Source organism: Eulemur rufifrons, chromosome 5 (assembly GCF_041146395.1).
Source record: "Eulemur rufifrons isolate Redbay chromosome 5, OSU_ERuf_1, whole genome shotgun sequence".
NCBI lineage: Eukaryota > Metazoa > Chordata > Mammalia > Primates > Lemuridae > Eulemur > Eulemur rufifrons.
The window spans coordinates 42486498-42501545 of NC_090987.1; the positions used below are offsets into that span (position 1 = coordinate 42486498).

General features: G+C 35.3%; 1 protein-coding gene across 2 annotated transcripts in view; it reads left to right on the forward strand.

Annotated features, from left to right (window-relative positions):
• The window catches only part of USP14 (ubiquitin specific peptidase 14), a 50883-nt gene that overhangs the window by 13447 nt on the left and 22388 nt on the right, over nucleotides 1-15048 (forward strand). Inside the window, exons 4-6 of one of the 2 annotated variants that reach the window (XM_069468530.1) lie at nucleotides 2683-2787; nucleotides 4833-4936; nucleotides 11480-11538. In XM_069468530.1, coding sequence (XP_069324631.1) covers nucleotides 2683-2787; nucleotides 4833-4936; nucleotides 11480-11538 — 268 coding nt within the window. The remainder of the gene's footprint in view (nucleotides 1-2682; nucleotides 2788-4832; nucleotides 4937-11479; nucleotides 11539-15048) is intronic. The other variant, XM_069468532.1, reaches the window with a different exon arrangement.

The window sequence follows — 15048 nt, forward strand, 5'->3', positions numbered from 1 at the left end:
TAGACACCCAGTTCATTAATTTTAAGCCTTTTTTGTTTTCTGTTTATCTCCTTTGCTAATTTTTGTATTGTGTGTTTGCCTTTTCTTACTGATTTGTTTTTTGAGTGCTTAGCATACAATGGTGTAATTTTTTCTCTAGTTCGTCATTTTCAATTTTAATTGCGCTAATGTTTTATGGAAGTTTTTAAGATTTATGTAGCTAGTGACATCAGTCAATTTTACATTTTATGTCAACTTTAGAAAATCTTACATCACTGCAAAATTCTTTTGATTTATTTACATGTTTTTATAATTTGTTTCATTTTTTTACATTTAAATCTTTTAATTCATTTTGGTTATGGTGTGGAATGAGGTGGGGAATTGGTAGTATTTTTTTTTTAATATACTTATAGTTTTCCTCAGTATTCATTGTATAATCTATTTCCTTAATTACTTCTAATGGTGTTGTTTTAGTCTCTTCATTCATCTTTTTCAGAAATTTTCTCAGCTATAGTCATGGCTATAAATTTGCTGCATGAATGAATCATTTCATTCATTGTAAGGTTTCATAAAGGAATTTTGTTAAATTTATACAATAGCTAATAATGTCTTTACAGTAAGTTTTTCAGCTTACAAACCTGTCGTGTCCTTCAAATTTAGCAGTTTTTTTGTGTGTGTTAACATCCCTAAATAAAGCTTTATAGTTTTCTTATTAAAGTCTTACGTATTTCTTGTTATTTACTCTTAGGTTAGGTATTTGTTGATATTTCTTTTTTTCTTTTGTGTTTTCCAACTGATTATTGCTAATACTTTAAATATTTGGTTCCTGAACAGTTGTCTTTGGAAAAAGATTCTTTAGTGATGGCTTAATACTGCTTTGCCATTATCTTATAAAATATCTATGTAAAAATAAAAGCTGATAGATGAAGGTTATTAGATTTCAACACAGGTATTCTTAAAAGTATGAGTATGTTGACCTTACTAATTTCTTAATTGTAATCATCATCTGGACATTTTTTATCTCTTCTGGATGCCATATTTCCTTTCCTGTTTTATTTATTTATTTATTTATTTATTTTTTACCTCCCCTTCTGGCCCTACCTTTTTCTTTGTCTTGTGTGTTCATGTCTTTCAATTAACATACTGAGTAAGAGAATAAGATGTTCATATTTTAGGATTATGAAATTTAGAATGAGTGTCTTTCTTGTTATTCTATTGTATGGAGTGTTTTACATGTTTTGAATATAAGGGTTTACGTAGGTTAATGTATAGAATTGTAAAATCGGATACTTTGAATTAATTTATGTGTTTTGATGTTTTCCAATAACAGATTTCAGTGCTCTGAAAATATTTGTATTCAAATATGAACAATGGTTGTTACACAGTAGGCGTTCACAGAAAGAATCTTATTAGTGGTTTGTGTTAAAAAAATAATTAATGAGGTTTTTATACTTTGGGAAAAGGTGAGCTTTCTTTCTCATAAAGGGTAGCAGAACCATGGCCAGAAACCAGATACCATATGCCTCAAAGAAGAGACAAAAGGGAACAGGATTTTATACTGAGCAAAGTGGTCAAATATACATATTCAATAGGCTGTAGGAGGAGTTATGAATATTTATGAAGGGAAATCATATGCAAGTAATTGTGCTTTATATCTCCCATCCTGTCATGGCTGAGAACTCAATTTTAAGGTGTTTCTGAGATCCCCTTGGCTGAGAGGGGTCCATTCAATTAGCAGAGGGTTTAGGAGTTTTAGTTCACATTTGTTAATGGGAAGTAATGATGCCACTAAATGTTAATGATCATTTGAGGAATTCCTTCCCCTCCAATATTGTAAACATTTTCAGTTTTTTTAAATGACAATATTTATTTTTTTCCTCAGCTTCATTCAGGTAAAATTTATTTTTTACTTTTTTAATTTTTTGAGACAAAGTCTCTCTCTGTCGCCCAGAGTAGAGTGTTGTGGTGTCGTCACATAGCTCACTGCAACCTCCAACTACTGGGCTCAAATGATTCTCCTGCCTCAGCCTCCCGAGTAGTTGGGACTACAGACAAGCACCACCATGCCCCGCTAATTTTTCTATTTTTAGTAGAGATGGGGTCTCACTCTTGCTCATGCTGGTCTTTAACTCCTAACCTCAAGCAATCCTCCAGCCTCAGCCTCTCAGAGTGCTAGGATTACAGGTGTGAGTCGCCACGCCTGACCCAGGTATAATTTAGAGTAATAATTAGAGCAATAATATAGAGTAAAATTCACCTGTTTTTAGTGTACAGTTTGATGAATGTGTGTAAATTTATATAGTCTCGTAAGTCTTCTAAATCAAGATTTAGAAGTTTCATCACACAAGTTTCCTGTGCTTCTTTGCAGATTGGCAGGTGACCCCTGGCCCCAGGCAGCCACCTAGTACTTTTTAATTTTTTTAATAATTCACTAATTTTTAGTAGTATATTTACAGAGTTGTGCAACCTTCACTGCAATCTAATTTTAGAACATTTCCATTACTGGGAAAGAACCTCACACCCATTTAAAGTTATTCCTTCCTACCTCCAGCTCTAGGTCACCACTGCTATACTTTCTATAGATTTACCTTTTTTGGCAAACAGAATCATGTAATGTGTTCTTTTGTGTCTGGCTTCTTTCATTGGACATAAACAATATCTATTTTTAAGGATTTTCATGAAATTATTTTTTTTAAAAAACAGGGAATGACTGTACTAATGATGGGGTCAGCAGATGCTCTTCCTGAAGAACCCTCAGCTAAAACTGTCTTCGTAGAAGACATGACAGAAGAACAGTTAGCATCTGCTGTAAGACATACCAAATTTTGTGTTTGATCACTATTTTTCAGAGGGCAATTATTAAGATGTCTTTTAGAAAGTAGCACCTAAATGTTTTCAAGGATTTAATTGTTAATATTATTATCGAAACCACAAGGGAGTTTTGGTTTAGGTCTAGTGTCTAGCTGTGCAAAGGTCCAATTATTGAGACAATGAAGATTGCCAAGGAAGGAAGGGATTTTTAAATATGAAAGACATCTTGTGGGGAGAACAGGTGAAGTAGCTGCCTCAAATCTAGTTCTCTCTGGCTAATGGAGAATCCAAGCATTTTAAAGAGGGGAAATTAACGAGGGCCTTTTGGCAGATTGTGTTGAAATTAATAAGGGTCTAAGTGCATGGGGCAGGTTGTGGGGAAATTAAAAAGGGTCTAGTTCCTAGGGTAGGTTACTGAGGAATGATGAGTCTTGGCCTCAGAAAGTCTGCCCAGGGGCCTTTGGAATCTCAGCTCTTTTGTCTTGAAGAAAATCTACCATTTCTGGGAAATAACTCAAAAGATCAAGTAGTTAGTTAAGGGAGAAGACGAAAAAAAAACCATAGGGGTCATTGAAATTTTTTCACAGAGCCAGTTACAGTATTAACATGTTTTTAGCAGTAAATGAGAATTTTATTACTTTGAAATTAGCTTAAGGAAATCCTCTAGTAGTCAGATAATTCATAAAATTACAGTTTTTTTGGTATTGTACATTTTGATTATTACTGCTTTTCAAACTTGAAGTGAATTAAGCATAAAATCATCATAAAATTATGATTCAGAGCATGGGCTCTTTGGCCTGATAACTCTATGATTAACCTTATTTTACAGATGAGGGTTGTAACGCATACATATAAAGTCAGTTAATATCTCTAACAAATGTGTGTCTGGCAGATAGCACTATTTAAGTGTTTACTATTACTTTATGAGAAAACATGATCAAAGAGTAGTTTAAATGCAGGATATTTAAATTCTTAGAAATGTTCCATGTGGAAAATACATATATTTTATCCTGATTTAAATGCAAAGTTAGTTTAGAAACTGGCCAGCATATATGTTTCAAATGTTATTTATTTATTTTTTTAAAACCTAGCATTGGCTGGGCCCCGTGGCTCACGCCTGTAATCCTGGCACTCTGAGAGGCTGCAGCCGGAGGATTGCTTGAGGTTAGGAGTTTGAGACCAGCCTGAACAATAGTGAGACCCCCATCTCTACTAAAAATAGAAAAATTATTGGGGCATCATGGTGCACAGCTGTAGTCCCAGCTACTCGGGAGGCTGAAGCAGGAGGATCATTTGAGCCCAGGAGTTTAAGGTTGCTGTGAGCTAGGCTGACATGGCACTCTACCCCGGGCAATATAGCGAGATTTGTCTCCCCCCCTCCCCCAAAATAAATAGTAAAATAAAATCTAGCATTTACATAGTGCCACTCATTTTCTTGTTTTTTTGTTGTTGTTATTTTGAAGTGTTTCTGTGTATATTTTGTTAACCCTTCTCTGAAGCCTACAAAAGGGGCAGGACTGATAGGTTTGTTCTCTTATTATTCTATTTGTTTATTTTTTTTTTATGAGATAGAGTTTGTGTCACCCAGACTGGAGTGCAGTGGCACGATCATAGGTCACTGCAACTTCAAAATCCTGGGCTGGAGCGATCCTCCTGCCCCAGCCTTCCAAGTTGCTGAGACTGTATAGACAAGTGCCACCGTGCCTGGCTAATGTTTTAATTTTTTATGGAGATGGGATCTTGCTATGTTTGCCTAGGCTGGTCCTGAACTCCTGGTCTCAAGTAATCCTGCCTTGGCCTCCGAAAATATTAGGATTACAGATGTGAACCACTGCACCTGGTCTGTTTTTAAAAAGGGAACTAAAACACAGTAAGAGTGCCAGCATGATGCAAGCAAAAATTTTTACTGGGGGAAATAAAACATTGTTACTTTAGGATGAAAGTGGAATATAAATTGGTACTTGATCCAAAGTGTGAACTCTAGTAATTTGTGTATGCCATGTCATTTTTAAAAAATGATTTAATCCTTTTTTTTTGGCCAGATGGAATTACCATGTGGATTGACAAACCTTGGTAACACTTGTTACATGAATGCTACAGTTCAATGTATTCGTTCTGTGCCTGAACTCAAAGATGCCCTTAAAAGGTAAGATTGAAGAGAAATAAGTCTTGTTTGGGCAAGAGAGGTTCACGTTTGAATGAGTTAGTGTTGTTTTGAATTTTTTAACTGTCTTTATTGACATATAATTCATTTATTATACAATTCACTCTTTTAAAGTATTGAATGGTTTTTGTAATATTCACAGTGTACTGCAACCGTCACCACAATCAAATTTTAGAATATTTTCTACCTCCTCATGCAAAAAACCCCTCATATTCATTGGTAATCACTCCTGTGCCCTTTCACCTACTGTCAGCCCTAGTCAAATATTTATCTATTTTCTGTCTTATAGGTTTGCCCATTCTAGGCATTTCATATAAAGGGAATCATACATAGTATGTGGTCTTTTTGCTGGTTTCTTTCACTTACCACAGTATTTTCGAAATTCATTCATATTGTAGCATGTATCAATGCTTCATTCCTTTCTTGTGGCTGAATAATATTTCATTGTATGGATATACCACATTTTGTTTGTTCATTCACTTTATTGAAATTTGGATTGTTTCTACTTTTTGGCTATTATGAATAATGCTGCTATGAACATGCATGTTTTTGTGTGGACAAATTGTTTTCATTTCTGGGTTATATACCTAGGAGTGGATTACTTCGTCATATGATAACTCTGTGTTAACATTTTGAGGAATTGCCAAACTTTTCCAAAGTAGCTATATCATTTTACATTCTCACCAACAATGTAAGAGGGTTCCAATTTCTCCATCTCAGTGCCAATACGTAATATTGTCTTGTTGCCTTTCTTTGTTTGTTGCCAGCTAGGGGTATGAAGTGGTATCTCCTTGTGCTTCTCATTTCCATTTTCCTAATGTCTAATGATGTTGAATATCTTTTCATGTGCATATTGGCCATTTGTATATCTTCTTTGGAGAAATGCCCGTTTAAATACTTTGCTTGTGTTTTTGTTGGGTTATTTATCTTTTGTTATTTAGTTGTTAGTGTTTTTTATTTTTTCTGGATACAGGTTCCTTATTGGATGGATAATTGGCAAGTCTTTACTTCCATTTTGTGAGCTGTCATTTTACTTTCTTTTTTTTTTTTTTTAATTTTTTTTTTTTTTTTTTTTAAATAGAGGCAAGGTCTGACTCTGTTCTTAGGCTGGAGTGCCATGGCCTGATCATAGATCACTGTAACCTCATTCTTGGGCTCAAGCAAGCCTCCTGCCTCAGCCTCCTGAGTAGCTGGAACTACAGACACATGCCATCACACCTGGCTAATTTTTAAATTTTTTGTGTAGAGATGGGCTTGCTGTGTTAGCCAGGCTGATCTTGAACTCCTGGTCTCAAGTGATCCTCCCAGCTTGGCCTCCCAAAGTGCTGGGATTACAGGTGTGAGCCATGGTGCCCAGCCTGTTTTACTTTATTGATGAGGTGTTTCCATCACAGAAGTTTTAAATTTTGATGTAGTTTAATTTTCTCATTTGTCACTTGTACTTTTGGTGTCATATGTAAGAAACCATTATATAATTCTAGGTCACAAAGACTTACTCCTATCTTGGTTTTTAAGAGTTAAATAGTTCTAGCTTTTACATTGAGGTTTGTGATTAATTTTTATGTGCGGTGGTGGGAAGTAGGTGTCATAGGCCCTATTCTTTTGTGTGTGGATATTCAGTTCTTCCAGCACTGTTTCTTGGGGACTGTTTTTTTTTTCCCCATTGAATTGTCTTAGTACATTTTTTGGAAGTCAGTTGACCATAATATATAGGTTCATTTCTGAACTCTTAATACTATTCCATTTGTGTATATGTCTGTCGTTATGCTGGTGAGTAGTGGTTTTAAAAAGGAAACTTTGTTCTTATATCATTATACAAAAGAAAAAGAGTAAACAATTTGTTACACGTGTTTTGAGAACCTGTGAAATAATATATAAATGAGTGTCCCTTCTCAATGAGTGTAAATATGTAACTTAATTCTGACTAAATTTATAACTGTCTTGGTACATAAACTGCCAGTTCTTAATATATGATAGAATTTTTAACTACAATTTGGATCCTAGACAACATTATGACGGTTGACTTCCCCACCCTTAGTGTCTTGTGAAATGTTTTGGTAGAACAGACCAGTAGAGAGAAGAGAGAAGGATTATGCAAAAGCCTGAAAGAGTATCTCTGAAGGTTTCTAAATTTCTCTAAAGTGAATAGTTGTCAGGTATTTATGAGAAGTTACATAGATTGCAGCTAATATATTATCAGTGAACAAGACACAGTATCTGTCTTCAAGGCACTTACAGTCTAGTAGAGAAAGACTGTCCAGTAAATAGATACTGTCTCACAACTGCTTTGATGGGAAAGGTAAGATGCTGCGGGACATTTAAGGAGTGCCTAAGAAAGGGGTGTCTAAGGAGAGTTTGGGGAAGACTTAGGGAATTGGTATGTATACTGGGTAGGTATTAACCCAGCCTGGATGAGAGGTAGGGGAAGTGTGAAAGCGGACTGGGGGAAGAGAGTATTTAAGGAAGAGTCTGGAAGCAAGAGATTACAATATACTCAGTAAGACTGGAGTGCACACTGCATGGAGAGGGATGGGTGTAGAAATGTGGTAGGTGAGAGATTAGCAGGGGCCAGCCAGAGATCATGGAGTCATTTTTATGGAGTGCGAACTTTGTTTTGAGGGCAAAGGGAAACATTAGAAGATTTTAAGCAGAGTACTGACATTCAGATTATCCTCTGGATTCAAGGTAGCTAAGATTATTACTATCATTATTTGATTCTTTAATAACTTTCATTTTTATTCCAGCTTACAAAAATTTCCTGGTAGAATCTTACTGTGTCTTTTACATATCCCAAAACATTGCTTTATTTTACTCTTTCCTCTTATCCTTAGATGATAATATTGCTTGGTGCAAATCTAGGTCAAAGTTATTTTTCCTCAATGGTTGGTAGTTATTTCTCCACCATTTTTGGTGCTCCCTTGCTTACTAATGGAAGGTCTGATATCAGTCTTGATTCTTATACTTTTCTGTTAGTAGTTTTTAGGATTTTCTCTTTATTTTAGTTTTTCATACATGAAGGTATATAATTTTATTTTAAGGTATATAATTTTATTTTACTGCACTATGGATAAGGATTGTGGCCTATACAACTTGTGGTTTTTGGAAATTTAAGTTTGTCTTTTTGATCTGATGTATGATTAATAGTTGTAGAAAAGTCAAAATGTCCTCTTTCTGTGGATGTCAAAGTTTAGTAGACATTTAATTAACTTAATTATATCCAGATTTTCTGTGTCATTACTTAATTTTTATTTGTTGGCTTGACCAAGACAAGGAAAGTTTCTCTCCTAGTACTTGACTATAAAACCTCTTAGTATTTCTGTCAGTTTCTCCTCTTATTTTCTAAGTTTTTTTTTTTTAAACTTCAATGTTAATGTTATTTAACTTACTGGATGGCTTTACTTTAATTAGGAATTGTATATTTTATTGATAAAACATTGAAAGCTTTTTTGGGGAAAAAAATTACCTATGACTTTCCTATTCTCAGTTACTAAAAAAATAAAAGACTGATAATTAGTATAGCTTTGCCATAAATGTAGAAATAGTTACATACTCATGTTCCCTATAGCAAAGAGTAAAATTCAGTAACAGCGGTAATTATGTAGGTCATTGTATACTTCAGCGATGTTCTGGGATAGATCTGCTTTATTAGTACTTCATTTTAATTTCAAAAGTGCCTTTTAAAAAGTTGCTAAAATGTCTGACAGGGGAACTTAATGATTTTCAGTTTTTTAAAATCAACATGTAATTCAGGCATTATTGTGAATTACTATATATTGAAAAATTAAAAAAACTTTTTAGTCACAGCAGTTTCCAAGGATGTAAACAAATGAAAAAGGAAAAACCCTTTAACTGAATATAATTTAACATAATATTTTCTGTGACGTCTTTCTTTCTAGGTCATTAAATATGAAATGTCTGATTTTTTTTTTTTTTTTTTTTTTTTTTTTTGAGACAGAGTCTCACTCTGTTGCCCAGGCTAGAGTGAGTGCCGTGGCGTCAGCCTAGCTCACAGCAACCTCAAACTCCTGAGCTCAAGCGATCCTCCTGTCTCAGCCTCCCGAGTAGCTGGGACTACAGGCATGCACCACCATGCCCGGCTAATTTTTTCTATATATATTTTTAGCTGTCCATATAATTTCTTTCTATTTTTAGTAGAGATGGGGTCTCGCTCTTGCTCAGGCTGGTCTCGAACTCCTGAGCTCAAACGATCCGCCCACCTCGGCCTCCCAGAGTGCTAGGATTACAGGCGTGAGCCACCACGCCCGGCCCAAATGTCTGATTTTGAATCCAAAGTATAGTTTATTATATCTCAAACAAGAAGCAGTACCATTAATCAAGCTGTGCATCTAAACTATTGACACAGTTTTGCCATCTTAATGGTAGCTTGTTTATGCCAGCAGTGAAGAAGCCTGGAGAGCGAGTGGCTATGAAATCACGAAAGGCATTTTCCACAGCTTGTTGAGAATTGAATATTTTTCCTTGCAAGAAGGGGTCCAAAGCCTGGAAGAAGTGGTAGTCAGTTGGCGCAAGGTCCGGTGAATACAGTGGATAACAGAGTTTCCAAATCCACCTTCTGTAGTTTGAGCAGTGTTGTTTGTGAGACATGTGGTGGAGTGTTGTCTTGCAAAAGAATTGGCCTGTCTCTATTGACCAATCCCAGCTGCTTAATTGCAAGCATCCTCATCATTTTGTTTAATCGATTGTAATAGACATCCACTGTAATTGATTGACCAGGTTTCATGAAGCTTGTAGTGGATAGTACCAGCGCTGGACCACCAAACAGACACCACTAGCTTTTTTGGATGAATGTTGAGTTTTGGACTGTGTTTTGGCACTTCATCTTTATCCAACCATTGTGCTGAACACTTGCGATTGTCAAAAAGAATCCATTTTTCATCACACATAACAATATGGTGTAGAAATGGTTTGCCCTTATGTCGTGACAGCAGAGAAAGGCAAGCTTTGAGATAATTTCTCTGATGCTTATTTTAATTCGTGTGGAACCTATCTATCCAGCTTCTTTACCTTGCCAGTTTGTTTCACATGGTCCAGTATTAGAATAGTAACATCAAACCTTGCTGCTAATTCATGCGTAGGTTGAGATGGATTCGCTACCACTATAGGTGTAAACTCATCGTTATCCACCTTGGTCTCAGGTTGCCCACGTGGCTCATTTTTAAGATGAAAATCACCAGACCGGAACTTCTCATACCATCGATGTACTGTGTGTTCATTAGCCCTATCTTTCCCAAACACTTCATTATAATTTGAGCTGTCTGCGTTGCATTGGTTCCACGATAGAACTCACGTTTGAAAATAACGAATTTTTGACTTATCCATGGTTTCCCAAAAATTGCTCTAAAAAAAAATTTTGAGAGATAATCATAAGCCAAAACGTGCGTTTGAAAGACTGAGGATGTGCCTTCACAATAAACGTAAAACAAGAAGTGTCAAAGTGAAATGTCAGATATCAATTTGTCAAGCTTAGTACTTAAGGAAATTTGACATTTCATACTTAATAACCTAATAGTTAACATTGTTATAGAGTTTTTGCTTTTTAAAATTGAGATATATTTTACATCCAGTGACAAATATATATTTGTTTGGTTTGATCAGTTTTGACAAATGCAAATTGTAATCCATTTTTCTTTTTTTAAATTTCGATTAGCAGCTATATGTAATGCATTTTTCTATCAACATATAGAACATTTCTGTCATCCCAGAGTTTTCTTATGCCTTTTCTCAGTTAATCCTCATCCTTTCCACCCACTTTTGGCAACTACTGATTTCTTACTGTTTGCACATTCTGGAACATAAAATAAATGGAAGCTTATAGGATGTACTTTTCTTTCGGTCTGGCTTGTTTCACTCAGTATCAAGTTTTTGAGATTCATCCATGTTATTGACTATATAGTCATTCTTGTTGCTCCAAATATTTGCCAATGTTGGGTAATATGAGTCTTTTTTGTATTAGTAAAGATGATGGTTTGAACATTTCCTTTGGATGGCAGTTTGCTGTACTGTTGTAAATTGAGAATCACAAGGCAGAAAGCAAATTTAGAAATCATTTGATAGAAACTCTCCAGTTTATAGATGAGCAAACTGACTTGAAACTTAAGTTACTTATTTAAATGTGCACAGCAAGCTAGTGTTGAATGTAGGTGAATGACTTTTTATTTAATGTTTTTGATCTAATGCTTATTTCTTCCAAGTTATTTCTGAGATTGTGTTTTATTTTCTTTGTAATTAATAGACATTTTTGTTTCACACTATTTTCAAAAAATGTTTTATATGAGTTAGACAAGGGGAACGAACATGAAGTAGATTTCATCTAAATTCCCTTTTTAGCACTCCGTTTTTATCCATACAAAGCAAGAGCAGAAGAGAAGAAAATAGAAAGTTGGGAACAACTCTAAGAAACTTGCAGTTGAGGGGGTCATAATAAGTCCTTTCAACTGGTTTCTTGCTATTTGAGTTTCAGAAGGAATTGAATTCTTTTATTTAAGTGTGCTTTATTGTTCCTAGGTATGCAGGTGCCTTGAGAGCTTCAGGGGAAATGTCTTCAGCACAGTATATTACTGCAGGTTAGTATGTTAAATATACCACTTTTCGATAGGGGTAAAAATTTTATTTTTCACTCATAGCCTGTTTAGTACTTTTTCTGTTTACAAAATGTGTTTCGTAAAACATCACCTCATTAAGATTGGACCATACTTTGTACTTACATTAAACAACTTGGAACTTACCCAGATTATAAACTAGTGATGTCTGTCTTTTTTGAAAAATAATTTTTGGATTTTGGGGATTAAATTATAATTTTGGCTTCAGGTTCTATTGTATAATATATCTTTGGGAATGACTTTGGGGATAGCCAGAGAAGGTTGATGTGATCATAGTTGATGTGATCATTTTACAAGAGAGTCGTAGTGGGGTTTAGTATACAGAAGTGACATGTGTGAGAAGAAACAAATTCTTAAAGGCTAGAAATAACTTGTTTCTTCGTTGCATGAGATCATATCCGCCTCCCCCTCCCATCCCAGCCCCCAATTTTGGACTTTTTTACAAATGAATACTCTTAATTCATTGGGCTGGGTTGACAGGGTCTTTACAGCCGTGCTTTCCCCCCCTCAACAGCTTTATCGACATATAATTCACATACCATCCAATTCACCTATTTAACGTATAAGTTACTCATTTGAATTCATTGTTTTTTAGTTTATTCATAGAGTTGTGCAGATGTCACCACAGTCAATTTTAGAACATTTTCATCATTCCAAAAAGCACCTCCATAACATTTAGCGGTCACCCTTTCTCTCTCACCACTCTCAGGCCTACCCAACCACTCATCTGTCTTCTCTCTAGGTTGGCCTATTCTGGACCTTTGCTATAAATGGAATTAAAGAATATGTGGTCTTTTGTGACTGGCTTCTTTCACTTAGCATAATGTTTTCAAGGTTCATTCACATTGTAGCATGTATCAGTACTTCATTCTTTTTTATTGCTAAATATTGATAAGATTCTATTGTATGGACCTGCCACATTTCATTATGCATTCATCATTGATGGACATTTGCAGTTTTTCCACTTTTTTTTTTTTTTAAAGTAATTCTTTTTTTTTTTTTTCAATTTAATTTTACAGAATCAAAGAGTCTAACAGTATATCTTGTTAGATACAGTATGTCCTCATAATGTATACATTATTTCTTGTACAATGATATGAAATAATATAGGAAATATTCATGATAAATTATTAAGTGAACAGTGCAAGTTAAAAACAACAGTTTCATATTTTTTCCCCACCCCCCCCTTTCCCGAGTCAGCACCTTCAAGTGTTACCACTCCCCAAACGGTGCGCAATGCACTCATTGTGTAGGCATACCCCCATCCCCTCCCCCACCCCCCACCTCAGTCTGATGTCCAATTGGTGTCGTTCCCAGATTTGTATTTAGGTGATGATCAGGGAAACCAATTTTCTGGTGAGTACATGTGATGCTTGTTTTTCCATTCTTGGGATACTTCACTTAATATAATGGGTTCCAACTCTCTCCAGGAGAACCATAGAGATGTCGTATCTTCATCATTCCTTATAGCTGAGTAATATTCCATGGTATACATATACCACAGTTTACTAATCCAATCATGTATTGATGGGCATTTGGGTTGTTTCCACATCTTTGCTATTGTGAATTGTGCTGCTATAAACATTCGGGTACTTTTTCCACTTTTTGACTACTATAAACACTGCTGACATTTGTGTACAAATCTTTGTGTGGACACATGATTTCATTTCCTTTGGGTATATATCCAGGAGTGGAATTGCTGCGTCATATGTTAACTTTATATTTAACCTTTTGAGGACCTGCCAGACTACAAAGGAGCTATAACATTTTAGATACCCCCAGCAGGGTTTGAGGGTTCTGATTTCTCCATATCCTTGTCAACACTTAGTATTTTTGGTCTTTTTGACTATAGCTATCCTAGGGGTGTGATGTGGTATCTCATTGTGGTCAACCATTAATTTTTAATACTATAAACAGTAGATTTCTTTTGCATCATTTGGAGTTAGATTTTACTCTACCCTTTTTTTTTCTGAAAGTAGATTTATTTGTTGAAATGAAGCTTTTAATGAGAAAATGTGATCATTTATATCTAGTTCATTTGATTGTGTACCTGAGAGTAACTCAGAATTTCAGTAGCTTTTCCAGCATCATATAGGAGGCTTAGAGTATTGATGGGAGAAAAAATACTGTTCTTTGCATTTTTGCTTCTGTAAATTTAAGTTTATAGAAAAGTTGCAAGAATTTACCAGTTACTAACTCTTGGTCACATTTGGTTTCCCATTTCTCTATAATGCATGTTATTTTCTGAAGTATTTTAGAATAAGTTTTCAGACATCATGCCTTTTATTCCTTAATACTTAAGTATGTACTTCCTAAGACTAAGGGTATTTGTAACCACAATTATTAATATTAATTTTCAAAATCTGGGAGTTTAACACTGTTTAGTACTCTAAAATACAGACTTTATTTGAATTTTGCCAACTGTCCCAATATTGCTTTCTTTGAAAATTGAGTCAGTGTCTTTGTCTTCCAGGGTAGAGTGCAGTGATGTCATCATAGCTCACTGCAACCTCAAACTCCTGGGCTCAAGTGAGCCTCCTGCCTCAGCCTCCCAAGTAGTTGGGTCTACAGGCACATGCCACCACATGTGGCTAATTTTTCTATTTTTAGTAGAGATGGGGGTCTCGCTCTTGCTCAGGCTGGTCTTGAGCTCCTGTACTCAACCAATCCTTCCACCTTGGCCTCCCAAAGTGCTGGGATTATAGGCATGATCATACACCTGCCCAGCCCCAATATTGGTTATTAAAAAGTTCTTTTTCTTGCTTCAGCAGTCAGTGTAGGGTCACATATTGCATGTAGTTATTGTCACATCTCATTAGTCCCTTTTAATCTAGATTTTGTTTCTTGACCTTTTTCTTTAAAACTAATGAAATACCTTTGAGATACTTTGTTGATATTAAATCTTAAATCATCTGGAGTTTTTTTTTTTTTTAGTACTAAGTACCTTAAAGTATTATTAAAATTTAGGCTTTTATTTAAAAAATAATTAGCTTGGTAGTGCTACATGCCCAAATTTCAGCCTTTCCTCCAAAAATACTTTTTAAAACTTATGTTTAAGTTTTGTTCAGGAACATTTTCTTGAGCCCCTGCTTTGTGCTGAGCTTCTGTAGGATTTTCTGGGTTCAGTCTATATAATAAGGACAGATGACACTTCACATCTTGGGTATTAACAAAACAAAACAATTTGAGATAAGTTAGAGTTTTGTATTAATATTACATGAAGTAAAGACAGGGCATGATAGCTAGGAAGTCAGCAGAGGAAAAGTGTTCTGAACTTCGAGAGCACAGCTGAATCCATGACCGTTAAGATGCATGCTGGTGAGAGGGGACAGTAGGGTAGTTTGGGTTCTTAGCTGTTCTGTAGAGTCAGGAACTGTGTTTAAGGAGCCGGATTTTGATATCCAGTTCAGTAGATGGCAACCAACTTTACACGGAACTAAGTTGGGAGTGGTGACCTGATGGCCTGATAATGGC